Raw genomic sequence first — 26,783 nt, 5'->3', positions numbered from 1 at the left:
ATTTGAACCCCCAGCGGATCATTGGGTTCCATTGCTGATGGGGACCTTGGGTTTGAGCTTGACTTTGCCTCCATCCATGCTGGAGATAAACGGAAGTCTTCGCGCAGGGGGACGATTGCAGGACGGGGCCGCTAGGGAGGAGGGCTCCCACACGTGGGGAATGGGGGTGGAGGAACCGCTGAAGCTCGTCTGCCCTTCGGAAAATCTCGTTGGTATCCTAGCCCCGGGATCATTGTACTTACCAGGCTGGGGGCTCTGCACCCAGAACTCCTCCCAGCCTCTGTCTGCCCGTCCAAGGTCCGGCGTGACTTCCGGTGGCTGATTTCTCATCTTGGGGAAATCCCCGCCCTGGGGGGGGTCCGGTGTGGCCTGCAGGAGGCCTGACTCACCCTTCGGCTGAGTCAGGGGGTCCCAGCTGCCCTCGGATGTCTGCTGCACCGCTCCCCTCCCTCAGGCGGGGGACGGGAGGAGGGAGGGAGAGATGGGAGGGCGTGGGGGCGGGGCCGGGGGCGGTCTCCAGCCCTCGGCCCGGGCTCCGCCCTCTCCCGGGATCTGCAAAAGCACAGCCAGGGTGCGGGCGGGTGAGTGCCCACCTGGTGCAGGGTGTGAAGAGCGAGAGCGCGTGTATGAGCACGAGCGTCTGTGGTCGCTGTGTGTCGGTTTACATGATTGCGCCTGTGTCTGTGTGTGCGCATCTGCATGCAAGCGTGTTTTTGAGTGAATGTCTGTGTGTGACTTCTAGGGACGGCCAGGGAAGAGGGGTGTCCCCTCCCACCCTGGCCCCCCTCTCTTCTCTCTCCTCCTTGGGGTGCTCTGGGCATCTGGGACCCCTGGCAGGGCTGCCGGGTGCTGGGAGGACGCAGAGGCCGCCGAGGGCGGAGGGAAGCGTCAGGCCAGGCTGCGCGCGCCCTGGCTGGGGAGCTCCGAGTCCCGGCCGCCTGGTCCTTTCATTCTGGGCTTCTTCGAGATTCTCGGGGGCTTCCAGCCGGCAGTGTTTTCTCCTTGCCGTCTTCGCAGGCACGAGGAAGGCTCCTGGAGCTCATTTGCCTGGGATGGGCGGGCCCTGCCTTGACCTCACGTGCAGCAATTAGGACCACCAAGGAGTGTTCTTCAAACCACCTTCTCCCACCCCGCGGGACACGCCAGGGCTGATTCGGGTGCTCGCACCCCGCTTCCTCCTCTGCGTTCCCCTGTAGCAAAGGTTTGTCTTGGGCTGTGGACCCGAAAGAATATTCTAAGGGGAGATCGGCTCTTGCAGAGCAAGAAGGGTATGGGTTCAGCACCAAACTAAACTGGTGCCAGCGCTAGCTCGGCCCAAGAGGCTGTGCAGACTGTGTTTGTGTGAGTGCGTGAGGGTGAGTCCCTGCCCGCCTAGCTTCGGCTTCCCCACTTACAACCAAGGGAGAACAACATCTATCTTACAGTGTAGACGCCTGGATAAAAACTGGAGCGCCTGGCCGAGCACTTTGGGAGGCTGACGCGGTAGGATGGCTTGAGCCCAGGAGTTCGAGACCAGCGTAGGCAACATAGTTAGACCCCCCCGCCTCTACAAAAAATTTTAAAAAATTAGCTGGGTGAGGTGGTGCGCACTTGTGGTCTCAGCTACATGGGAGGCTGGGGTGAGAGGATCGATTGAGCCAGAGAGGTAGAGGCTACAGTGAGCTATGATCGCACCACTGCACCCCAGCCAGGGCAACAGAGCAAGACCCTGTCTCAAAAACAAAAACACTGGAGCGCCCAGAGGTTTTTTTAAGTGCGGGACAAGGATTGTCTCTGTATTGTTACTGCACGCACACCGCCCGTTGTAATGGATAGATGCATTAGTGAAAGTGCTAGGGTACGCTCATTTATTTTCTAGATCTCACATATAAGGGAACCCCCGATGGAAAGGCCCATCAGCTGGGGAACAGCCAGCAGGCTGGATTTGAGCCCAGAGCCCAGACTGGCCAATTACTCGAGTGAGCCTGGCTCCGGCTCTGTGACCTGGGTCCAGTACCCCGCCCTTTCTGCGGATGCCTTGCAAAGCGGGGAGCGGAAAGCAGTTTGGTGGACGACCAGCCCTCCCTTGCTTTGCAGGTGGCGCTTTCTATTTATTGGTTGTAAGGCGAAACCTAGGCCAGAGCCAGCGTGCGCCCGCCGTCGGGGTCCCGCGGCTGCTCTGGGGCTCAGGGCGCGAACCCCAAGGGCCCCGCCTGGCAGCGTCCTGGGCCTCCGGGCGAGAACAGCGAGGGTCGGAGAGGATTTGCAGCGTCCACTCCGCTCTCCGCCGCCCGTGTGAGCTCGGGCGCTTCTCCCGGCTGGGGGTGTGAGAATTTGCGGACGGTGCCCGCGCCGCGGCCGGCCCCGGCCCCGCCCCAGCCCCGAGGACGCCCCGCCCCCAGCCGGCGCCCCGCCCCGCCTGCCCGTAGTTCCAGCCCCGCCCCGGGCCGCGCCCCTCCGCCGAGCCCCGCTCGCCTGCACCTCGCGCGGCGGGCCTGCCCTCCGGCCCCCGCCGGCCCCGCGCCGCTGCCCGGAGGCTGGCGTCTTCCCGTCATTCCGGGACCCGCCCGCTGTGTCCCCTGGGCAACTGTCTCCAGGGAGATCGGGCCCCGCCCCCGGCACCGACACCCGGTACGGAGCCCACCTGTGCGGGCGTCTGCGGGGTCCCCGTGCCCCGCCCCCAGCCCCGCCGGGCGTCCCACCCCGCCCAGCCCCGGGCTTTGTCCGCCTGGGGCGGGGTGGGCAGGGTCGGTGGAGGCGATCGGGGGTCCGGGGCCGTGGGGGCTGGGGGGGCCGAGGCAGGGGGTTGCGCTCGCGGTGGGATTCTCAGCTATGGGCCGCGCGACGCTCTCTTCTCCTAATCTGGTTGCTTCCTTTTGTGCCCCCCGGGGGTCGGGAATCCCAGGTTTCTCGGCTGCCGCCCTTGATGGGATCCGTGAGGCCTCCAGCGGGCTTCGCACGAGGACGCGCCTGTTCGGGGCAGGCTGTTTACTTGTCGGGGACCCAGCAGTGGCTGTGCGCGTCCTCCCCTCCCCCTGCCCCCGATTCGGGACCGAGCCTCCTGCGCTCTGTCCCTCCCGAGCTGTGCCCTTGAGCCCAAGGGGGCTAGAGGTGGCAGACCCAGATCCTGAGGTCCTGCGGCTTCCTCCCCAGGGGAGCGCCTTCTCCCTGGCCGCCCTCTTGTGGATTTTGTCCTGGCTCCTTATTTCCTGACCCGAATTCCTGAGGATGATTTCTCTCCCTCTCTTCCTTCTCGGCTCCCTCTGCTTTTGGCTTTGTCTTTCCTGTTTTGAAAGGGCTTTCCTTATGATCCTGTCTCATTTCCCTGTGCCAGAGCTACTATAATTTGTCGTGGTAACGGGTATTGGCCAGTCACTTAATTGGTCAGCAATGGAAGGGATTTCTTCCTTAGCCTTTGGTGCTGACCTCCTGTTTCTCTGGTGGCAGTGCCTTGCGAAGTGCTTGCCACTGTCCCCTGGATTTCGAGGGAAGGGAGCATCCGAGCCCGCATGCCTGGGCTCCCGCAGCAGGGTCCCTGGAGCATCTTTGCAGGGATGGAGGCCGCAGGGAGGACTCCAGCTTGGTCCTTGGGAAATGTGTTCCGGCAACACATGCCTTTTCCAGCGGGTTCCTAGGGCTCCGCTATTTGACTCATGGAGAAGCCGGTGGTTTTGGTTTTGTGCTAAATCTAAGCCCACCTAGTGGGCTCTGGGCTGAAGTCTCCCAGCTGTGGAGGTAGCTATGCCCAGGGCCTGGGGTTGGGAGAAGGGGTTGGGTCTTTAGAACTGGGCTGGAGCTCTAGTGTCTTTTTTCCCTCTTTGGGGTTCTGTTATTTCCTGGAGTGGCTGAGGTGGGGGAAGAAGCACCACAGATGCAAGGAGTGGGCGGCCCCTCCCCTCACACTCTTCCTTTTTATCTCCAGCCCAATAGGGCATGGATTTTCCTTTAGACCTGGGCCTTGAAAACAGATCCACATGGGGAATAAAGATTTCAAGTTCACCAACCTGCTTTTTGCATCCATCGAATGGAACTCGAACCCAGGCTTGGCTCAGATCAATTACTTTGCTTTCAAAAAACCAAACAAAACCAACAAACAGCTCTAAAAACGATCTGAGTCATCTGAGTGCACATTCCTGCTCCAGGCACTGGAAATGCTCCTGTGGTTGGTTTCAGTACCACCAAAGGGAGCTGGGGGTGGCATTGACGCAGATGGCAAGAAAGGCCGATCAAGTGGAATGTGATTGGTTTGCAAAAAGGAGAGACCTAGATGAAGCAGTTGATTTTGAGCTAACGTCCTGTAAGAGAATGCACAGGTTTCTGAAATTCTCTCTTGTTAAAATAGTTTTCTTTCTTTCTTTCTTTCTTTTCCCCAACAGATAAGGAGTCAGGCCAGGGCGGGATGACACTCATTGATTCTAAAGCATCTTTAATCTGCCAGGCGGAGGGGGCTTTCCTGGTCTTTCTTGGACTATTCCAGAGAGGTAGGTTGGGGGAACGGGCCAAGTGTGTGGGGGAAGGGAAAGGAGATGTTATTTTGTAGATAGGTTAAGAATGTGAACAAACCCATCCTCCCCGACTCTCCAGCCAAAGGAAGACTTCTCTGTAGGACTAGCACGCCCAGAGGAAGAGAGTGACCCAAATTGGTGCTAGGAGCGAATGAATGGGGAAGTGAACTAGACCGCAGCCATTCCCAGGAGAGAGATGCTGCTGCCTGGGAAAAGAAGGAATGGCTTTGCTTTGAGGAGTCCTGGAGCCCATTACTAAGCTGCAGCATTTGGTATTTGACTCACACTGGCCACGGTAGCGTTGGACTGGCCTGAATGGGGAGAGAAATGTTAAAAGTTTTCTGGAGGAAATGGATTGAACTTTTATAATTCAGTATTGCTTCTCAAGGAGTCCCTAGGTGGGGCCGTTCTGTGTCTTCAGAGAGCTGGCAGTCACTGTCTCAGTAAGGGGATGCTCTTTGGAGTTTCTAGGACATTAGCTTAGAAGATGAGTGCAGTCCTTTCATGGTGCAAATGAGGACACTGAGGCCAGAGACCAACACTGGCTGGACGTTGGCTACGCACACCCATCTGGGGGCCTGGAATAGCTGGGTCTGGCTTGGGAGCTCCATGACTGCGAGAACTGCTGGTCCCCTTGCAAGCTCTCTGGGTGCATCACGTATTCTATGTGTACCCAGAATTCCACTGGAGCGCTGCTGTCATTTCAGGATGGAAAGGGGCAGGGGGTTAGAGTGAGGTGGCGTCCTTAAAGGCTTTTTCCCCAACCTCAGCCTCATTTTCTCTAGATCTTCACTGGTACTTTCCAAACTTGTTTGATGATTGCAGATCTCTTTTTAAAAATCAAAATATAGGCCGGGTGCCGTGGCTCACGCCTGTAATCCCAGCACTTTGGGAGGCCAAGCTGGGCAAATCACGAGGTCAGGAGTTGGAGACCAGCCTGGCCAACCAACACGGTGAAACCCTGTCTCTACTAAAAATACAAAAAATTAGCTGGGTGCGGTGGTGGGCACCTGTAATACCAGCTACTCGGGAGGCTGAGGCAGGAGAATCACTTGAACCCAGGAGGCAGAGGTTGCAGTGAGCTGAGATCGCACCACTGCACTTCAGCCTGGGTGACAGAGTGAGACTCCATCTCAAAAAAATAAATAAATAAAATAACTCAAAATATAAAGCAGAATTTTAATTTATAAACCAGATCAAAACAGAGAGCCACTGTAAGAGAAACTAGCCCAGAACTCCTTCTGCTCAGCACCCTGTCCCACTCCCACCTACCTCTGAAGGCCTGGGGTGCTTCTTTGGAACCCCAGTGCTCCCCTCCACATAAGCAAAAGCCATAGATCATGTAGACCCCTGTTGGAGGATTAGAATTTCTTCCACGCATCTATTTACACTGACTTGATCTTTGTCTCAGAAAATGCCTTTTAATAATATTTTTAATCCTCATGCTTCTTTATTTATAAAAATAGGAAATTAATGTCAAGTTTGGAAAATACCAAAAACATACAAGCATACTCGTCTATCATCTTACCGCCACCCTACCCTGCACCAGAGAAAACCACTGTTTCATCATTGGAGTATCCTCCCCCAAACCCCTCAGAGAGAATTCTGTCTGTATCTTTTATTTATTATTTATTTATTTACTTAATTTTTTTGAGATGGAGTCTTGCTCTGTCGCCCAGGCTGGAGTGCAGTGATGCAATCTCGGCTCACTGCCACCTCCGCCTCCTGGGTTCAAGCAATTCTTCTGCCTCAGCCTCCCAAGTAGCTGGGACTGCAGGTGTGCGCCATCATGCCCAGCTAATTTTTGTGGTTTTTTTTTTTTTTTTAGTAGAGACATGGTTTTGCCATGTTGGCCAGGCTGGTCTCGAACTCCTGACCTCAAGGGATCCACCTGCCTCAGCCTCCCAAAGAGCTGGGATTACAGGAGTCAGCCTCCGCGCCCTGACCTGTGTCTGCACCTTTTAAAACTTGATTTTTATTTATTAGTAAGTATTATTATAGACTTTGACATAAACATAACAATCGAACATATATGTATTTCTTTGCTCTGTTTCAAAATCCCACTAAAATGAAAGTAAAGGAATAAGAAAAAATGTAAATTCTTTAAAAAAAAACTAGAAAAGTAAATGATTGAGGAGGGTGGTATGAACAAAACCTTTGCAGGACAGGAAACCGATAGGCAAGAGGGAAGCTGAGTGGAGAATGTCGAATGTCTTGGGCTATGGGGGAAGCAGGTGGAAAAGGCAAAGGAATGGGGGCTCTGGGGATGGAGTGCTTCGAAAGGTGGTGTGTGCAAGATGGGCAGGAAGCAGGAAGATTACTTGAAAGAGCATGGTAGGGTGACAGACCACCCCTCCAGGCCACATAGCCAGATGGTTCCCTTCCCCACCCCAGCAGGTGGCAGGTTTCCAGCAGGCAGTGTTTTCAGAGAGGTTGGCCCAGCCCAGGGCAGGAGAGGCTCTGCATGGAGAACGAAAGGGAGAAGTGAGTTTGTGTGCCAAGCAGTGAGACCATATCCTGGGTGGCTCCCTGAACACCGCAGCTTCCATACAGCCTCTGGGCAGGCACTTGGAGAACTTCTGTCTGAGCAAACTGATCTCACGAGAAAAATAACTGTCACATATTGACATTGAAGGGGACCTTGTTGAAAAGCCACCTTGTTGCTAGGCACGGTGGCTCACACCTGTAATCCCAGTGCTTTGGGAGGCCGAGGCGGGAGGATCACTTGAGGCCGGAGTTTGAGACCAGCCTGGCCAACATGGCGAAACCCTATCTCTACTAAAAATACAGAAATTATCTGGGTGTGGTGGCGCATGCCTATAATCCCAGCTACTTAGGAGGCTGAGGCAGGAGAATCACTTGAACCTGGGAGGTGGAGCTTGCAGTGAGCCAAGATCACGCCACTGCACTCCAGCGTGGGCGACAAAGTGAGACTCCATCTCAAAAAATAAAGAAAAGCCAGCTTATTGCTTTGTCACTTCACACTGAACCCTGCTGAGCAACTAGCCCTACCTGTGCACAAGCAGGGTTAGTGTCTTTCCCTTAGATTTGAATGGTCAGCCAAGGGCTGACATAGAATGAGATTTACAGGCTAGACATGGTGGCTCATGCCTGTAATCCCAGCACTTTGGGAGGCTGAGGCAGGAGGATCGCTTAAGCTCAGGAGTTTGAGACCATCCTGGGCAACGTAGGGAAATCCTCTCTGTACATAAAATAAAAAACTAGCCAGGTATGGTGGCACGTGCTTGTGGTCCCAGCTACTTGGGAGGCTGAGGTGGGAGGATTGCTTGAGCCTGAGAGGTTGAGGCTGCAGTGAGCCATGATCATACCTCTGTACTCCAGCCTGGGTGACAGAGTGAGATCCTGTCTCAAAAAAAAAAAGAGAGAGAGAGACAGAGAGAGACTTCTAGTGTGAAAGACAGAGACCCAAACGAACAGAAAAAAAAAATTTTTTTGAGAAGTCACAAACATGGTTGTATGGGAAAAAAAGGCACATTCGTAAAATAATAAGTTGTTAGGTGTTAAGATAGCAGAAGTAAAAATAGCAGAAGTAAAAATTTCAACAAAAGAGTTGGAAGAGTGAAAAACAAATTTCCAGAAAAGAGAACACAAAGACTTAAGAGATGGAAAATAGGAAAGAAAATATAGAAAAATTTGACTTCAGTCCAGGAGACCCAGCATGCACCACATAGGAGCTCAAGAAAAAAAGGCAAGAGAAACGGAGGAAGGAAAAGTACGTAGGAAACAATTGTAGAACTGAAGGCATTTCCACTTTTAAACAGTCTCGAAGTAGTACCCAATACCATGAATAATAAAAGGCCCACACTATAGGATATCATCATGAACTTTCAAACTCCAGAGATAGAGAGAAGTTACTAAATGTCATCAGAGAAAAAAAGGCCACATACAGATCAGAGAATGAGATGGCTTTGGACTTTTCAAAAGCAACAGTAGAAACTACAAGACAGGCCAGGCGCGATGGCTCACACCTGTAATCCTGGCACTTTGGGAAGCCGAGGCAGGCAGATCTCTAGGTCAGGAGTTCAAGACCAGCCTGGCCAACATGGTGAAACCCCATCTCTACTAAAAATACAAAAACTAGCTGGGCGTGGTGGCATGCGCCTGTAATCCCAGCTACTTGGGAGGCTGAGGCAGCAGAATCACTTGAACCCAGGAGGCGGAGGCTGCAGTGAGCTGCGATTGTGCCAGTGCACTCTCCAGCCTGGGTGACAGAGCGAGACTCAGTCTCAAAAAAAAAAAAAAAAAGAAGAAAGAAAGAAACTACAAGAAAAAGGTCAGTGCTTTTAAATTTCTGAGAATTAATTAATTCTGAGGGAAATTAATTCTGTAATTGTCATTCAAATAAAAAGTACATTAAAGACTTTTTTTTTTTTTTTTTGAGATAAGGTGTTTCTCTGTTACCCAGATTGGAGTGCAGCGGTGTGATCATGGCTCACTGCAGCCTCGACCTCCTAGGCTCAAGCAATCCTCCTGCCTCAGCCCCCCGAGTAGCTGGGACTACAGGTGTACGCCACCATGCCCCGCTAATTTTTATCCTTTTTGTAGAGATAGGGTTTTGCCATGTTGCCCAGGCTGGTCTCAAATTTCTGGGCTCAAGCAATCCACCCACCGTGGCCTCCCAAAGTGCTAGGATTACAGGTGTAAGCCACGGCACCTGGCCCACAAACTCATTTTCTAAGGTAAGAAGTTAAAATTGGACAGTGGGGTGGCTCACGCCTGTAGTCCCAACACTTTGGAGCCCAAGGCAGGAGGATCACTTGAGCCCAGGAGTTCAGGAACAGCCTGGGCAACATAGTGAGACCCCATCTCTACGAGAAATAATAAAATTTTAAAAATTTAAAAGAATAAAATTGGCTAGGTATGGTGGCCCACATCTGTAATCCTAGCACTTTGGGAGGCTGAAGCAGGAGAATTGCTTGAGCCAAGGAGTTTGAAACCAGTCTGGGCAACATAGTGAGACCCCATCTCTACAAGAAATAAAAAGTTAGCTGGCGTGGTGGCATGTGCCTATAGTCACAGCTACTCGGGAGGCTGAGGCAGGAGGATTGCCTGAGCTGGGGAGGTTGAGGATTTCACCACTGTACTCAGCCTGGGTGAGACCCTGTCTCAAAAAAAAAAAAAAAGAAAAGAAAAGAAAAAAATAAGTTAAAAGTTGAAAACCAAGAAATATTACCATAAAACTGTTATTTAGAAATATCAAGGTCAGGCATGGTGGCTCATGCCTTGTAATCACAGCACTTTGGGAAGCCAAGGCAGGAGGATCACCTGAGCCCAGGAATTTGCGACCAGCCTGGGCAATGTACTGAGACCTTGTCTCTATAAAAAATTTAAAAATTAGCCAAGTGTGGTGGCGCATGCCTGTAATCCCAGTTACTCAGGAGGCGGAGGTTGCAGTGAGCTGTGATTGTGACACTGCATTCCAGCCTAGGGGACAGAGTGAGATCCTGTCTCAAAAAAAAAAAAAAAGAAATTGTAGGCTGAGCACAGTGGCTCATCCCTGTAATCCTAGCACTTTGGGAGGCTGATGTGGGGGGATCACTTGAGCCCAGGAGTTCAAGACCAGACTGGGCAACATAGCAAGACCCTGTCTCTATTTTCATAAAAAAATTTTTTAAAATTTTGCCTGAGGTATAAAAACACAAAAATTTTAAATAAAAAATGGAAATATAGAGATAAATACTTAAAAGAAGCAACTGAAAGTTATTGGGTGTGGTATATATGTGGAAGTGGAGGTCAGAGGACTGCTACTTTGTACTGTAAGAGTTTTAGTTTTAATTAACTTTAAAAATCATGTACTTGTGGCCAGGCATGGTGGCTCACGCCTGTGATCCCAGGACTTTGGGAGGCCAACATGGAAAGGTTGCTTGAGCCCAGGAGTTTGAGACCAGCCTGGGCAACATAGTGAGAACCCATCTCAAGACAACAAAATTGTATTTTGTTATTATTTTAAAAAAAAAAGTTTTTTTTGATTAGCTGGGTATGTGGTGTGCACCCGTAGTCCCAGCTACTGGGGAGGCTGAGGTGAGAGGATCACTTGAGCTCAGGAGTTCAAGGCTGCAGTGAGTCATGATCATGCCACTGCACTGTAGCATGGACAACAAAGTGAGACCCTGTCTCTAAAACAAAAAAAAGTGGTGAGCGTGGTGGCCCACGCCTGTAATCTTAGCACTTTGGGAGACTGAGGCGGGTGGAGCACTTGAGGTCAGGAGTTCGAGATCAGCCTGAGCAACATGGCAAAACTCTGTCTCTATTAAAAATGCAAAGGAGTATCTGGGTGTGGTGGCATGCACCTGTAGTCCCAGCTGTTTGGGGAGCTGTGATGAGAGGATGGCTTGAGCCTGGGACGCGGAGGTTGCAGTGAGCCGAGATTGCACCACTGCACTCTAGCCTGGGAAATAGAGCCAGACATTGTCTCAAAAAAGAAGAAGAAGAAAAAAGAAATAAAACCATGTACTTGTATAACTTCCCTAGAAATTAAAATAATAAAGTTATTAAGACATCCATATTCATTCATAACATTTCATTTTTTCTATGCTTTTTTTTTTTTTTTTTTTTTTTTGAGATGGAGTTTCGCTCTTGTTGCCCAGGCTGGTGTACAATGGCACGATCTCAGCTCACTGTAACCTCCACCTCCCAGGTTCAAGCGATTCTCCTGCCTCACCTTCTCAAGTAGCTGGGATTATAGGCATGCACCACCACGCCCAACTAATTTTGTGTTTTTAGTAGAGACGGGATTTCACCATGTTGGTCAGGCTGGTCTCGAACTCCCAACCTCAGGTGATCCACCTGCCTCAGCCTCCCAAAGTGTTGGGATTACAGGCGTGAGCCACCATGGCTGGCCTTTCTATGCTTTCTAAAATGCTTTATCAACAAGCATATGTCACAATGATAAATGTCTGTGCACTTAATGTGTGGAATATTTGCAGTGTTGTGTAGTGTGCCCAGGTGTCATTTTGATGACTGCATTCAGTTTCATTGAGTTAATGCATCATTTATTTAGCCATTTCTTTATCACTTTCACAAACAATACCACATTGAATATCTTTGTGTATATAGCTTTTTTGACTTTTGAATTGCTTCTTTAGGATAATTCCCAAATTCCCAAAGTTACCAGGTCTGAGACCGTGGATGTTTCTTTCTCTTGATTTTGATGTGTAGTATCTGAGGCCTCCACCTGGGTGCAGGTCTGTGGCCTCCTTGTTGGGCTGTGAGCTAGGATGATGATGAGATGGTGGGGATAGCGTTTTTTTTCAGGGTAGTTGGCTTATTTTTTCTGATGGCAGCAGTAGAGGTCAGAAATCCTTGTTGTGGAGGCCAAGTATGGTGGCTCATGCTTGTGATCCCAACACTTTCAGAGGCCGACGCAGGAGGATTACTTGAGCCCAGGAGTTTGAGACCAGCCTGGGCAACATAGGGAGGCCCCATCCCTACAAAATAAATAAATAAATAAACAAAGCTCTGCACAGTGATGCACAGTGCGTTGATTTGTGTCATATTCCCAGCTACTTGGGAGGCTGAGGCAGGAGGATCTCTTGAGCTTACAAGGTCAAGGCTACAGTGAGCTATGATGATGACACTGTACTCCAGCCAGGGCGATAGAATGAGACCCTCTCTGCGAACCGTGCCAAAAAAAGAGTAGGCTGCTGGGATGAGTTCGGGCAGTTCGGGGCATGTGAGCCCAACACTTCCCCTCATCAATCCAGCCCTGCCAGCTCTTGCTGTACATGTCCTGCACACATCTCATCATTGCTCTCCTGCTTCCATTCTGGCCTCGCTCCCTTCCATTTTCCCACAGCAGCCAAAGCCATCTTTATAAAGCATCAAATCAGGCCGCCTCAGTCCTCTGCTTAAAACCCTCCAGTGATTTCTCCTTGTAATGATACTGGACTCCTCACCATGGCTACGGGGCCCTGCAGGGTCAGACTCACTGTCTCTCCCAGTCACACCCTTGACTTCAGGCACCTGCCTCCTGCCTCAGGGCCTTTGTACTTTCTTTTTTTTTTTTTTTTTGAGACGGAGTTTCACTCTTGTCCAGGCAGGAGTGCAATGGTGCAATCTTGGCTCACTGCAACCTCTGCCTCCCAGGCTCAAGGATTCTCCTGCCTCAGCCTACTTGGGATTACAGGTGTGAGCCACCACGCCTGACTAATTTTTTGTATTTTTTAAATAGAGACAGGGTTTCACCGTGTGGGCCAGGCTGGTCTTGGACTCCTGGCCTCAAGTGATTTGCCCGCCTCGGCCTCCCAAAGTGCTGGGATTACAGGCGTGAGCCACCGCCCCCGGCCCAGGCCTTTGCACTTTCTGTCCCCACTGCCTGGAACCCTGTTTTGTGGGTTTTTGCTGGATCCTTCTCTCACTTGAGCCTCAACTTCAGAATGATCTCACCCGAGGACCCTTCCCTGACCTACCATCCAAAGGAAACGCTCCCTGCAAGCCCCTTTTTATTATATTCCAGTGCTTTTACTACCTGAAGCATCTTGTTTATCTATTTGTTTTTTTAACTTTGTTTTTAATTTTTAAATATTTATTTATTTATTTTTGAGACAGAGTCTCACTCTTTCCCAGGCTGGAGTGCAGTGGCGTGATCTCGGCTCATTGCAGCCTCCCCCTCCCAGGTTCAGGTGATTCTCGTGGCTCAGCCTCCCAATAGCTGGGGTCAGATCCCTCAGACCTTCACAGCTGGGATGCCGTTCTTCCACCTTGGGCTCCAGAAAGAGCACCAAGGAGAACATTTCAGGGCAGACTTCTAAGGGTGGCCTGGTGTCCTGGCCAGAACTCCATGTGCGGGAGGGCTCCGCTTTGCGCAGCTGTTTCTGTGGATCATGCTGGCCAGGAGGTGGGAAGGTGAAAGGAATTGTGTTCTTATCCTGTTTCCTTGGATATTTTATGAGTGACTTAGATGTGGACACAACTCATGCCTCAGGATTCTGGATGAGTCAGTGAGGAGGGATTGGTCACCGTCCATCACTGGGTGATGCGACCCCAGCTCCCCGCTCTGTGTCTAGGCCGTCTCACCTGCTCCCCCAGCTCCACATCTGTCTGTAGCCTGCTGACTCCACAGATCTGTCCCCCGCCCTCCGACCTGGGGAGTTTGCCCCTGGCAGTCTTTACATGGATATTCATTAAGCAGCTGAGATTCTTTGGTCTCAAACGGGGCTCCGGCTGTCTTATCCCACCAGAAATCTCTTCCTTTCCTCTCTCAGTAAATTCCCACCACCACTCCCATCTCCCAAGCCCAAACCTGGCTGTCGTCTTCACTTCCTCCTGCACCGTCCCCCAGGGGTCCCTCTGATTTAAGTATGTCTGGATTCCGTTGCTCTCCAGTGCTGTCTCCTTCTGGGTCAAGCCACTGTCATTAGTGGCACCGGCCTCCTTCCCCTGCACCTACTCCCCTTCCTCCCTGCTTCTCCGCAGTCCTTCCACACCGTAGTCCTTCCACACCGCAGTCCTTCCACACCGCAGTCCTTCCACTCCGCGGTCCTTCCACTCCGCGGTCCTTCCACACCGCGGTCCTTCCACTCCGCGGTCCTTCCACACCGCGGTCCTTCCACACCGCAGTCAGCAGCATAGTTGTGGATGAAAATCGCATCCCTCGCTCCCTCACCTAAAATCCTCCAGGGCTGTCCGTCCGCTCAGCGCAAGCCCCAGGTGCCAGCCCTTGTTCTGAAGGCTCTGCAAGACCCAGCCCAGTTGAACTCTTCAACTTGCTCATGCCACACCCTCCCCTCTGTGCCCACCACCCCCTGCTGCAGCTGTAGTGGCCAGTTCTGGAAGACTTGAGTCCCTTTCCCACGAGATCCCCCACACGTCGTGTAATTTCTGGCACTTAATCAGGCTTCGTAGATACTGGTGGGATAAATGAATCTACCTCGGACTGAGTGATGGAGACAAAACATAAAATCAAAGCCGGGTGCGGTGGCTCACGCCTGTAATCCTAGCACTTTGGGAGGCCGAGGCAGGCAGATCAGGGGTTCAGGACCAGCCTGGCCAACATGGCAAAACCCTGTCTCTACTAAAAATACAAAAAATTAGCCAGGCACAGTGGCAGGCACCTGTAATCCCACTTACTCAGGAGGCTGAGGCAGGAGAATCGCTTGAACCTGGGAGGCGGGGGTTGCAGTGAGCAGAGATCGTGCCACTGCACTCCAGCCTGGGCGACAGAGCAAGACTCCATCTCAAAAAAAAAAAAAAAAAAAAAATCCAGTAAGATATGAGAGCCAATTATATTCACAAGATGAAATTACCAAGGATAATTGTGAATTCCTTCATTTAGATCAGGAAATTCATGTTCCTGTACAGGCAGGGAGAACCTGGCTTACTGTGAAAAATCCCTGGAGGGCTGGCAGCCAATGAGTTCATGATGTGGCCACCAAAAATCTGCCTTAGGGTGAGAGTGGGGGAGCATGAAATACTTTCAGGCTAAGCAAATAGGAGCTCGGTGCCCAGAACATTCTTCTACAGCTCGACCTGCCAGGCCCTGTCTGTAGCATCTTGTTTTTGTTTTTTGGGTTTTTTTTTTTGAGATGGAGTCTCACTCTGTTGCCCAGGCTGAAGTGCAGTGGCGCGATCTTGGCTCACTGCGACCTCTGCCACCTGGGTTCAAGCGAGTCTGCTGCCTCAGCCTCCCGAGTAGCTGGGACTACAGGCGAGAACCACCACGCCTGACTAATTTTTGTATTTTTAGTAGAGACGGGCTTTCACCGTGTTGGCCAGGCTGGACTCGAACGCCTGACCTCAGGTGATCTACCCGCCTTGGCCTCCCAAGGTGCTGCCCTGGAGCATCTTGTTAGCTTGGAGTACCAAACTGTGGCAAAAGGGTCTGAAAACTGTATCACAGAGAGAACAGTGAGTGGTTTTGGGAATGCCTGGGCTGAAGAGACACCTTAGGGCCTGATGGGGCCGCCATCAGTGTCCTGTGGACTCCTCTGTGTGCCTCTAGATGGCAGCACAGAGATTGGAGTTTGACTCTTAGAGGCAGGTTCACTTCCAAGGAAAGAACTTTCTTTCCTTTTTTTTTTTTTTGAGACAGAGTTTTGCTCTTGCTGCCCAGGCTGGAGTGCAGTGGCGCCATCTCGGCCCACTGCAAACTCCGCCTCCTGGGTTCAAGCGGTTCTCCTGCCTCAGCCTCCCGAGTAGCTGGGATTATAGGCATGTGCCACCACGCCCGGCTAATTTTTGTATTTTTAGTAGAGACAGGGTTTCACCATGTTGGTTAGGCTGGTCTCGAACTCCTGACCTCAAGTGATCCACCTGCTTCGGCCTCCCAAAGTGCTGGGATTACAGGCATGAGCCACCGTGCCCGGTCAGGGAAAGAACTTTCTAAACACTAGAAGCTTCTAAAAATGGAAGTGCAGCTGCAGTAATGAAAATAGATGTTTTTAGCTGTAAGCGGCCAAAAACTCAGCTCAAACTGCTGTAAGTTAAAAAAGAAAAAAGGCAGAGGGGGTTTATTGGCTGATGAGACTGAAGAGTCCAGGGATAGACTCTAGCTTCAGGCATGGCTGGATCCAGGGAATCAAAGTTCGTCCTCAGGACCCAGGCTTGTATTGTCTGCTTTAGCCTCACTTTCCTCTGTGTTGGTCTCTTCTCAAGTTCTGTCCATAAAGACAGCAAACAGTTGCTAGCAGCTCTAGGTAGACAGTCTGTCGTTTCTGCTACCCCAAGAAGTCCCAGAGAAGTCTAGATGTCAAAACCCACCAGACTGACTTGATAGTCATATGGCCGTCCTGGAATCCTATAGTCAGGGAGATAACATGCAGTGATTGGCTGGGCCTAAGTCTCATTCCCACCTCCAAGCCAATCCCCATGGCCCGGGCAGACTCAGGCCCCTGATTGGCTGTGTCTGAGTCTCAGGCTATCCAGGGAGCTAGGAGTGAAGTCAGCTTATCCGAACCACTTGGACTGAGTGTGTTGAGTTTTTGAAAAGTCCCCAGCTCCCAGATTAAAAAAACCAAAAACGTAAAGTTACTAGCACCAACAAGCCTTCCATGAGCCCTTCTAGTCACTCCCCCAACCTGGGGTAACCCCTGTTTCTTCTTTTGCCACCATAGATTTATTAATTCTGCCTGTGTTTGTTTCTTTGTACAGTTGGAATCATGAGCACATATTTTTTTGTGGGCAGCTGCTTTTGCCCAGCTTTATGTGTGTGAGAGTCATTGATACTGTTGTGTGGACTTGTAGACTGCTCATTCTCATTGCTATATAACATTCTGCTCAGAGAAAGTGTCACACATTATTTTGCCATTCCCCATTCTGTTGATGTGCATTTGGGAAGTTTCCACTTTGGAGGCATCATGAATAGTGATGCCATAGACACTCTTGCCCGTGTCTTTGGATAAATATACATGTATTTGCATTTCTCTGGGGTGTATACTTTGGAGCGGAATTGCTGGGTCCTAGGGCATAGGCATGTTCAACTTCAGTAGATATTGCCAAACAGTTTTCCAAAGTGGTTGTACTGGTTTGCATTCTTGGGGCATTTCTGAAGTCCCTGTACTCACTGGCATCTCTGTCCCATACATACCGGAGAGCTATGGTTCTGGGCTTCATTCAGGGAAGAGTTAGGGCTGGTTGGCCACTGCGCTAGAGAGAGGTTCTTGGCCCAGAGAGAGGGAAGCCACTTCCACTTTCTCCTGTCCCACTGGTGACAGGACCTGGCATTTGATGTCCTGTGCAGACTAGTCTGAGACTTTCTCTTTTAGGAATGAGGTTTTCTGTGAAAGTATTTCCCTACATCCCATTTAAGTAAGGTGTAGTTGAAGACTTCATTTCCAGAGTGCTAAGGGGCAGAAGAGTGAGGGGTGTATTTTCCTGGAACCCAGGCTGTGGGTTGGAGTCCCTGGGAGCTCATGCCTCATGTGCTTATCTTGGGCCTCACCAGAATGAGTGGCCAAAGATACCCCTGACTTTCCAAGCATGGTCAAAGCTCATATCATATCATAAGTGGATTCTCCAGGATTCCTGACTCTCTCCCAAGTCGTTTTTTTGTTTTGCTTTGCTTTGTTTTTGAGACAGGGTCTCACTCTGTTGCCCAGGCTGGAGTGCAGTGGCACCATCTCAGCTAAATGCAACCTCCACTTCCCTGGCTCAAGCAATCCTCCAGCCTCAGCCTCCCAAGTAGCCGGGACTACAGGCGTGAGCCACCATGCCCAGCTAATTTTTATATTTTGTGTAGAGACAGAGTTTTGCCATGTTTCGCAGGCTGGTCACCAACGCCTGAGCTCGAAGTGATCCACTGGCCTCAGCCTCCCAAAGTGCTGGGATTACAGGCGTGAGCCACCACGCCCAGCTGGTCCCCCAAGTTTTGAAACAAAAGGAAGACTTTGGCTTGGCCATTCTCAGCAAGAGGAACCCAAAGTAGGATGTGGTTTTGCAATCAGAGGAAGTGGCGACCAGCAGTGGCAGCGCCTAGAGATGTGCAGCTCTCGCTCCTCAGGGCAGCTGGGGTCCAGCTGACGGTGAGGCCTGGGCCCAGCCAGCGCTGCCACCCGATCAACACCTGCCTTCAACCAAATATTTATTTTCAACTGTTTTTACAAGTCTTTTAAATCCAAGAGAATGTGATCTTTAAGTAGAGAAGTCTTTTCTTAAAGAATAAAAATCATAAATCATAAGGGCAAAGATTGATAATTTGACCGCATCAACATTAAAAACTTCTACTCACCAGGCTGGGCATGATGGCTTACGCTTGTAATCCCAGCACTTTGGGAGACTGAGGCCGATGGATCACTTGAGCCCAGGAGTTTGGGATCAGTCTCTACTAAAAACATATATTTTTTTAAAGTCTCTATTAAAAATACCAAAAAAAAAAAAAAGAAAAAAAAAGGGTGTAGTGGCACATGCCTGTAATCCTAGCTACCTGGGAGCCTGAGGTTGGGAGGATCACCTGAGCCTGGGAGGTTGAGGCTGCAGTGAGCTGTGATTGCGCCACTGCACTCCAGCCTGGATGACAGAGTGAGACCCTGTCTCCTAAAACAAAACAAAACAGCAACAACAAAAAACCTTCTACTCACCAAAAAGACACCATAAGCAAAGCAAAAAGATGACTCAGATTAGAGAATATTTCCTGCCCATTCAACCAACAAAGGAATGGCATCTAGAATATAAAAAGAAATCCTACAAACCATTAAAAAAGATTAAGTAACCCCACAGGAAAATGGGCAAAGGTTATAGTAAGTAGGCTATTTGCAGAAAATAAAGGTTTTATGGAAAATCAGGGAAATGCAAATTAAAACAAGAGATAATTTCATTCGCATCAGATTGGCAAAAATGAGTAAATTTGACAATACCAAGTGTTGACCAATATCTGGAGATTGATCACCATACCACAGTTCTGGGATTGCTGACAGGCACCACCGTCTTGAGGACAATGTGGTGATATTTAGTAAAGTTAATGATGTGCTTATACTGATCGTAGGTTATGCCACATGTGACTCTTGAGCACTTGAAATGTGGATAGTGTGAGGAATGGAATTTTAAAACATTTAATTTAATTTAAAATTGCTGTACCATTCATTTATTGGAATTTTTTTTTTTTTTTTTTTTTTTTTGTATTTTTGGTAAGAGACAGAGTTTTGCCATGTTGCTCAGGCTGGTCTCAAACTCAAGCAATCCACCTGCTTTGGCCTCCCAAAGTGCTGGGATTACAGGCATGAGCCACTGCGCCCAGCCTTAAGTGTGTTTAGAACAAACTGGGTCTGGCTAGGAGCTCACACCTGTAATGCCAGCACTTAGAGAGGCCGAGGTGGGAGGATCACTTGAGCCCAGGAGTTGGAGGGTGCAGTGAGCTATGATTGTGCCACTGTACTCCAGCCTGGGCAACAGAGTGAGACCCTGTCTCAACAGAAAAAAACAAAAAACAAAAAACCTGGGTCTGTGAACCTACTTTTCACCTGTAGATTGTATAAAATCTACATTCAGATCAAGTATTTCTGATGATAATCTAGAAATGAAATTGCAGTACACTCCAAATGTAAAACACACACCAGATTTCAAAGACTCGATACCAAAATAAATGTCAAAATATCTCATTAGTAATTTTCTCTATTGATTATATGTTAAAATGACTGTCTTTTGGCTATATTGGGTTAAATAAAATACATAATGAAACTTCATTTTATCTGTACCTTTTCACTCTTTTTGGCTTTTTTTTATTTCTTTTTTTTTACTTTTTTCTTTTTTTTTTTGAGACATGATCTTGCTGTATTGCCAAGCTGGTGTGTAGTGATCCATCATAGCATCTCAAACTCCCAGGCTCAAGTGATCCTTCCACCTCAGCTTCCAAGTAGCTGGGACTACAGGCACGCTCCACCATGCTTGGCTAATTTTTAATTTTTTTTTTTGTAGAGATGGGCTCTCACTATGTTGGCCAGGCTGGTCTCTAACTCCTGGCCTCAAGTGATCCTCCTACCTAGGCCTCCCAAAGCACTGGGATTACAGGCATGAACCACCATGAGCCCAGCCTTTTCACACTTTTTAAAGTGGCTTCTGGTAACCTGGACATTACGTATGTGGTTCCCGTTCGTTCTCTTGGGCAACACTCAGCACTCTCAGATGAGCACAAGAGTATGGATTCAAGAACATACATGGTAGCATGGTTAAAAGTAACTAAGAAAAGTAGAAACCAGCCTTCATCTTCATCAAGAGAGAGGGTAAATAAATTGTGGTTTCTTTTTTTTTTCTTGAGTGTTACATTTTTCTTTTTTTTAATTTAACTTTTATTTTAAGTTGAGGGGTACGTTGCAGGTCTGTTATACAGGTAAACTTGTGTCGTGGGGGTTTGTCATACAGATTATGTCGTCACCCAGATATTAAGCCTAGTACCCATGAGTTATTCTTCCTCATCCTCTCCCAACTCCCACCCTCCACCCTCAGGCCCCCATGTGTGCTGTTCCCCTCTGTGTGTCCGTGTGTTCTCATCATTTAGCTCCCACTTATAGGTGAGAACATATGGTGTTTGGTTTTCTGTTCCTACATTAGTTTGCTGAGGATAATGACCTCCAGCTCCATCCATGTTCTTGCAAAGGACATGATCTCTTCTAATTGTGGCTTCTTTACACAATGAAATATTGTGCAAGAGATAAAACGAATGAACTAAAGCCACGTGTATCCGCCTTGGGTAAATCTAAAGAACAGCACAGTGAGTGACCAAAGCAGGTCGCAGAAGACTCCATGTGTACATACAGGCTTTTTGTTTGTTTGTTTGAGACAGTCTCACTCTGTCATCCAGGCTGGAGTGCAGTGGCGCAATCTGCTCACTGCAACCTCTGCCTCCTGGGTTCAAGCGATTCTCATGCCTCCGCCTCCCGAGTAGCTGGGACTACAGGCATGAATCACCACACCCAGCTAATTTTTGTATTTTTAGTAGAGACAGGATTTTGCCATGTTGGCCAGGCTTGTCTCGAACTCCTGGCCTCAAGTCATCTGCCCGTGTCAGCCTCCCAAAGTGCTGGGACTGCAGGTGTAAGCCACTATGCCAGACCATACGCAGATTTAAAGCATGCAGTAGTACCGGGAATTGGATGTGGATACATGTTGGTATAATAAAAATATAAAAACATGCATGGAGGTCGGGCCCAGTGGCTCATTCCTGTCATCCCAGCACTTTGGGAGCCCAAGGCAGGTGGATCATTTGAGGTCAGGAGTTCGAGACCAACCTGGCCAACATGGTGAAACCCCATCTCTACTAAAAATACAAAAATTAGTTGGGCGTGGTGGCAGGTGCCTGTAATCCCAGCTACTCAGGAGGCTGAGGGAGGAGAATCGCTTGAGCCCAAGAGCTGAGATTGCGCCACTGCTCTCCAGCCTGGGCTACAGAGCAAGACTCTGTTTCAAAAAAACAAAACAAAACAAAAAACATGTATGGAAATGATAAACAACCAGACTCCAGGTACTGCTAACCTGTAGTGGAGTAGGCTAGAGGTGGGGAAGGGAGAAGGGGACCTAGAAGAGGGGGTACACCAGGTCCTTTGTGTTTGTAACATCTTGTTACTGGGGGTGGGTATGACTGGAGGGTTTGGTATGATTCAAATTTTTTCTTTTTTTTTTGAGACGGAGTTTCGCTCTTGTTACCCAGGCTGGAGTGCAGTGGTGCGATCTCGGCTCACTGCAACTTCCAACTCCTGGGTTCAAGCGATTCTCGTGTGTCAGCCTCCTGGGTAGCTGGGATTATAGGCATGTGCCGCCATGCCCGGCTAATTTTTATATTTTTAGTAGAGACAGGGTTTCATCTAGCTCAGTTCATCATATTGGTCAGGCTGGTCTGGAACTCCTAACCTCAGGTGATCTGCCTGCCTGGGCCTCCCAAAGTGCTGGGATTACAGGTGTAAGCCACCACGCCCGGCCTGATTGGAATATTTTAACAAATTATTAGATGACCAAAGCCATTTTTAAGCCTTGGTTTCTGGTCAGAAAGTTTCAAAGAGGCTGGGTGTTGTGGCTCATGCCTGTAATCCCAGCACTTTGGGAAGCCAGAGTGAGAAGATCCCTTGAACCCAGGAGGTCAGGACCAGCCTGGGCAATATAGTGAGACTGTCTCTACAAAAAATTTAAAAATTAGCCAGGTGTAGTGGTGTGCACCTGTAGGCCCAGCTGCTTGGGAGGGTGAGATGGGAACATCGCTTGAACCTAGGAATTTGTGTTATAGTGGGCTATGATGGCACCACTGTACTCCAGCTGGGGCAACAGAGTGAGACCCTGTTTCAAAAAAAAAATCTATTTCACAGCTGGGTATGGTGGCTCACGCCTGTGATCCCAGAACTTTGGGGGGCTGAGGTGGGCGGATCACTTGAAGTTAGGAGTTCAAGACCAGTCTGGCCAACATGGTGAAACCCTCTCTCTACAAAAGTACAAAAATTAGCCAGATGTGGTAACTCATGCCTGTAATTCCAGCTACTTGGGAGGCTGAGGCAGGAGAATCTCTTGAACCCAGGAGGCGGAGATTGCAGTGAGCCGAGGTGGCGCCACTGCACTCCAGCCTGGGTGACAGAGCAAGACTCCGGCTCAAAAAAAAAAAAATGTATTTCAAAGAACTGCAGCCTTCGGCCTCTCAGGTCTCAGAGCACCTGACCAACTGTCCTGCCGTCTCCCTTCTGTGCCAGCTGTTAGCCATGACTGGGTTTCGTGGATGTGTATGTTCCTGAGGAAAGATGATTTGCTGTGAGTGCTGCTGTGGGGAGGACATGCAGTGTCTGCCTGGGAGAAGAGGCAGCTGAGGCCGTGGCCCGGAGTGGTAGGAGCCACAAGCCACCCTGGGCAGGACGAGGCCCTGAGGGAGGCGAGCTTTTTGTACCCGCAGGTCGGGAACTCACTCCTGAGCTTCCTGCTGTCCAAGGACCCCACTGTTTTCCAGGGAGTCCCTTGCAAAGAAAGGCCTCACCCAGCTCAGCTGAGGTAACTCATTTTGCCATTTCTTCATTTTTAGGACCACTGGCATCTGGGAAGTAAGAACGCAGGATGCCCCCTGGGGTGGACTGCCCCATGGAATTCTGGACCAAGGAGGAGAATCAGAGCGTCGTGGTTGACTTCCTGCTGCCCACAGGGGTCTACCTGAACTTCCCTGTGTCCCGCAATGCCAACCTCAGCACCATCAAGCAGGTACGGCCTCCATCCGGTCCTCAGACCTTGGTGCTCAGAGAGAGAGAGAGAGAGAGAGAGAGAGACAGATAGACAGACAGACAGATGGACAGACGGACAGACAGATGGACAGATGCATTGCTTTTCAGACTTGGGATCCTCAGATGAGAATTTTAAAAGATAAATAATTGTTTGTTTGTTTTGAGACGGAGTTTCGCTCTTACTGTCCAGGCTGGTGTGCAATGGCGCAATCTCGGCTCACCGCAACCTCCAGCTCCCGGGTTCAAGAGATTCTTCCGCCTCAGCCTCCTGAGTAGCTGGGATTACAGGCGTGCACCATCACGCCCGGCTAATTTTGTATTTTTAGCAGAGACGGGGTTTCTCCATGTTGGTCAGGCTGGTCTCAAACTCCCGACCTCAGGTGATCCACCTGCCTCAGCCTCCCAAAGTGCTGAGATTCCAGGTGTGAGCCACTGCCTCCAGCCGATAATGTTTTTTTTTGTTTTTGTTTTTGTTTTTGTTTTTTGAGACAATCTCGCTCTGTCACCTAGGCTGGAGTGCAGTGGCATGATCTCAGCTGACTGCAACCTCCGCCTCCCAGGCTCAAGCAATTCTCGTGCCTCAGCCTCCTGAGTAGCTGGGACTACAGGCATGCACCACCACACCTGGCTAATTTTTGTGTTTTTTAGTATAGATGGGGTTATGCCATGTTGGCCTGGCTGGTCTTGAACTCCTGAACTCAAATGATCCACCCACTTCGGCCTCTTAAAGTGTTGGAATTAGAGGTGTGAGCCACCGCGCCCGACCCAAAAGATAAATCACGTCCATGAGTTGTTGAAAGATTTCTGGTTGCGTCCACTTATTCCAATTTCAGCTTTCCCCATTTCACAGTGTATGTTTCCCTCTACTCAGTTATCCGATTATTCGTGACTAGATGAGATTAGGGGCTGCCTCCCACGGTGGGCTTTTATCCTATTCATGACTGTGCCATCATTTTTTTTTGAGATGGGGTCTCACTCTATTGCCATGCTGGAGTGCAGTAGTGCGATCACAGCTCACTGCAGCCTCAACCTCCCCAGGCTCAGGTGAGCCTCTCACCTCAGCCTCCTGAGTAGCTAGGACTACAGGCATGTGCCATCACTCCCAGCTAATTTTTTGTGTGTGTATTTTTTGTGGAGATGGGGTTTCACCATGTTGCCCAGGCTAGAATGTGCCTTTCATTTTTGAAACCACAATCCATCCATGGCTGCCTAAGTGGTTTACAGGTCTTTTGTCTTTAAAGCTGTTGCCATAGTAAACAACATCTTTTTTTTTTGAGATGGAGTCCCACTCTGTCACCCAGGCTGGAGTGCAGGGGTGCGATCTCGGCTCACTGTAAGCTCTGCCTCCCAGGTTCACGCCATTCTCCTGCCTCAGCCTCCCAAGTAGCTGGGACTACAGGCACCCGCCACCATGCCCGGCTAATTTTTTGTAAACAACATCTTTGGAAAGAGATTATGGTTTGTTGAATAATCTTCAGGATGGACTACTGAGTCAAAGGATTAAATATGTGGACGATATTTGGTGGATGTTGTCTTGTGACCTTCTAAAGGGCTTGTGCCCCTTACTAAGCGTGGGACTTGAGGGATCATGCCTTGGGCTGTGGGAGGGCAGGACCTTATCCCAGAATTTTATTTTATTTTTATTTATTTTTATTTTTTGAGACAGGGTTTCACTCTGTTGCCCAGGCTGGAGTGCAGTGGTGCGATCTCGGCTCACTGCAACCTCTACCTCCCAGGTTCAAGCGATTTTCCTGCTTCAGCCTCCCAAGTAGCTGGGAGCACAGGCACGTGCCACCACGCCCGGCTAATTTTTGTATTTTTAGTAGAGACGGGATTTCACCATGTTGGCCAGGCTGGTCTCGAACTTACCTCAAGTGATCTGCCCACCTCGGCCTCCCTTAGTAGCACTAAGCTGGGATTACAGCCGTGAGCCACGGCACCTGGCCCTTATCCCAGAATTTTAAAAGCTATAATTGGGAGCAGGGAAAAAAACCGAAAGAAGTAATGGATCATCTTTGAGAGTTTTTTCTCTTCTCTTCCTAGAAGATGTCTTTAAAAATTAAGTTTCTTTTTTCTTCCATTGGAAGAGTAATATGGACACATTACAATTTAGGAAAAGGCCTGGCATGGTAGGATTACCTAGAACTTTGGGAGGCTGAGGCAGGAGAATTGCTTGAGCCCAGGAGTTCAAGACCAGCCTGGGCAACATGACAAAACCCTATCTCTACAGAAAATGAAAAATAAAAAAATGAGCCAGGACCAAGCGTGGTGGCTCACATCTCTTATCAGCACTTTGGGAGGCGGAAGCAGGTAGGTCACCTGAGGTCAGGAGTTTGAGACCAGCCTAGCCAACATGGTGAATCCCCATCTCTACTGAAAATACAAAAAATTAGCCAGGCGTGGTGGTAGATGCCTGTAATCCCAGCTACTCGGGAGGCTGAGGCAGAAGAATTGCTTGAACCTGGGAGGTGGAGGTTGCAGTGAACCAAGATCTGGGCCATTGCATTCCAGCCTGGGCAACAAGAGCGAAACTCTGTCTCAAAAAAAAAAAATTAGCCTGTGTGGTGGCATGTGCCTGTGATCCTAGCTACTCAGGAGGCTGAGGCAGGAGGATCGCTTGAACCTGGGAGTTTGAGGCTGCAGTGAGCCATGATCCACCACTGCACTCCAGCCTGGGTGACAGAGTGAAACCCCGTCTGTAAAATAAATAAATAAATAAACAAACAAACAAAAACAAACACAAAAAATAAATAAAATTTAGGAAAAGAAGAAGTAGAAAAAGGAAAAAAATTACCTCTGATCCAGCCATATGAGAAAACCACAGTGAATACTTCGGCTGTTGCCTGTTTTCTCCTCTATGTACAGTGTTTTTTTTTTGTGATCATTCTGATTATGACCTTTCGTATCTTTTTTTCTGAGTTAACGGTATAACATCTTATTCATGTTATTAACTTTATATAGATACCGTTGTATTTTATTTTGCAGAGAAGGGTCTCACTTTGTTGCCCAGGCTGGAATGCAGTGGCATAATCCTAGCTCCCTGCAGCCTTGACATCCTGGGCCCAAGCAATCTTCCCATCTTAGCCTGCTGAGTAGCTGGGACTACAGGCATGCACCACCACGCCTGGCTAATTTTATTTTTTATTTTATTTTATTTTTGTAGTGGTAGGACCTTGCCATGTTGCGTAAGCTATAGATAGCATTTTAGTTTTTTATTTTTATACTTTTTTTTTTTTTTTTTTTGAGACAGGGTCTTGCTCTGTCATCCAGGCTGTAGTGCAGTGGCATGATCCCAGCTCACGGCAGCCTCAACCTCCTGGGCTCAAATGATTCCCCCACCTCAGCCTCCTGAGTAGCTGGGACTACAGGTGCATGCCACCAGCTAATTTTTTATTTTTTGTAGAGATGGAGTCTTATTATGTTGCCCAGGCTGGCCGTGAACTCCTGTGCTCAAGTGATCCTCCCATCTCAGCCTCCCAAAGTATTGGGATTACAGGAGTGAGCCACCGCACCTGACCTAGATGTCATTTTAAATCAGTCTTATTTTTCCACTTACAGAGCTGTGCATGTGGGTTATTAAAATTCAAACAGTGCAGAGGCATAGCATACACATCGCGATTTGGTCCCAATTCTTCATATTTGTATTTATCCCAGGGGCCAGAGA

General features: G+C 49.3%; 1 protein-coding gene across 10 annotated transcripts in view; it reads left to right on the top strand.

Moving 5' to 3' along the window:
* Window positions 1–26,783, top strand: part of PIK3CD (phosphatidylinositol-4,5-bisphosphate 3-kinase catalytic subunit delta) — a 97,673-nt gene that overhangs the window by 56,349 nt on the left and 14,541 nt on the right. For 4 of the 10 annotated variants that reach the window (XM_054440305.2, XM_054440295.2, XM_063668149.1 and 1 more), the window contains exons 2-3: window positions 4,356–4,460; window positions 22,927–23,099. In XM_054440305.2, coding sequence (XP_054296280.1) covers window positions 22,959–23,099 — 141 coding nt within the window. In that variant the 5' untranslated portion in view covers window positions 4,356–4,460; window positions 22,927–22,958. Of the gene's footprint in view, window positions 1–587; window positions 1,202–2,418; window positions 2,611–4,355; window positions 4,461–6,312; window positions 6,470–22,926; window positions 23,100–26,783 lie in introns of those variants that run through there. The other 6 variants (XM_063668150.1, XM_054440323.2, XM_054440313.2 and 3 more) reach the window with 5 other exon arrangements.

Source organism: Pongo pygmaeus, chromosome 1, assembly GCF_028885625.2.
Source record: "Pongo pygmaeus isolate AG05252 chromosome 1, NHGRI_mPonPyg2-v2.0_pri, whole genome shotgun sequence".
In the NCBI taxonomy this organism is placed as follows: Eukaryota; Metazoa; Chordata; class Mammalia; order Primates; family Hominidae; genus Pongo; species Pongo pygmaeus.
Note: the sequence above shows the minus strand (reverse complement) of the source record. Positions and strands in the feature narration are given on the sequence as shown.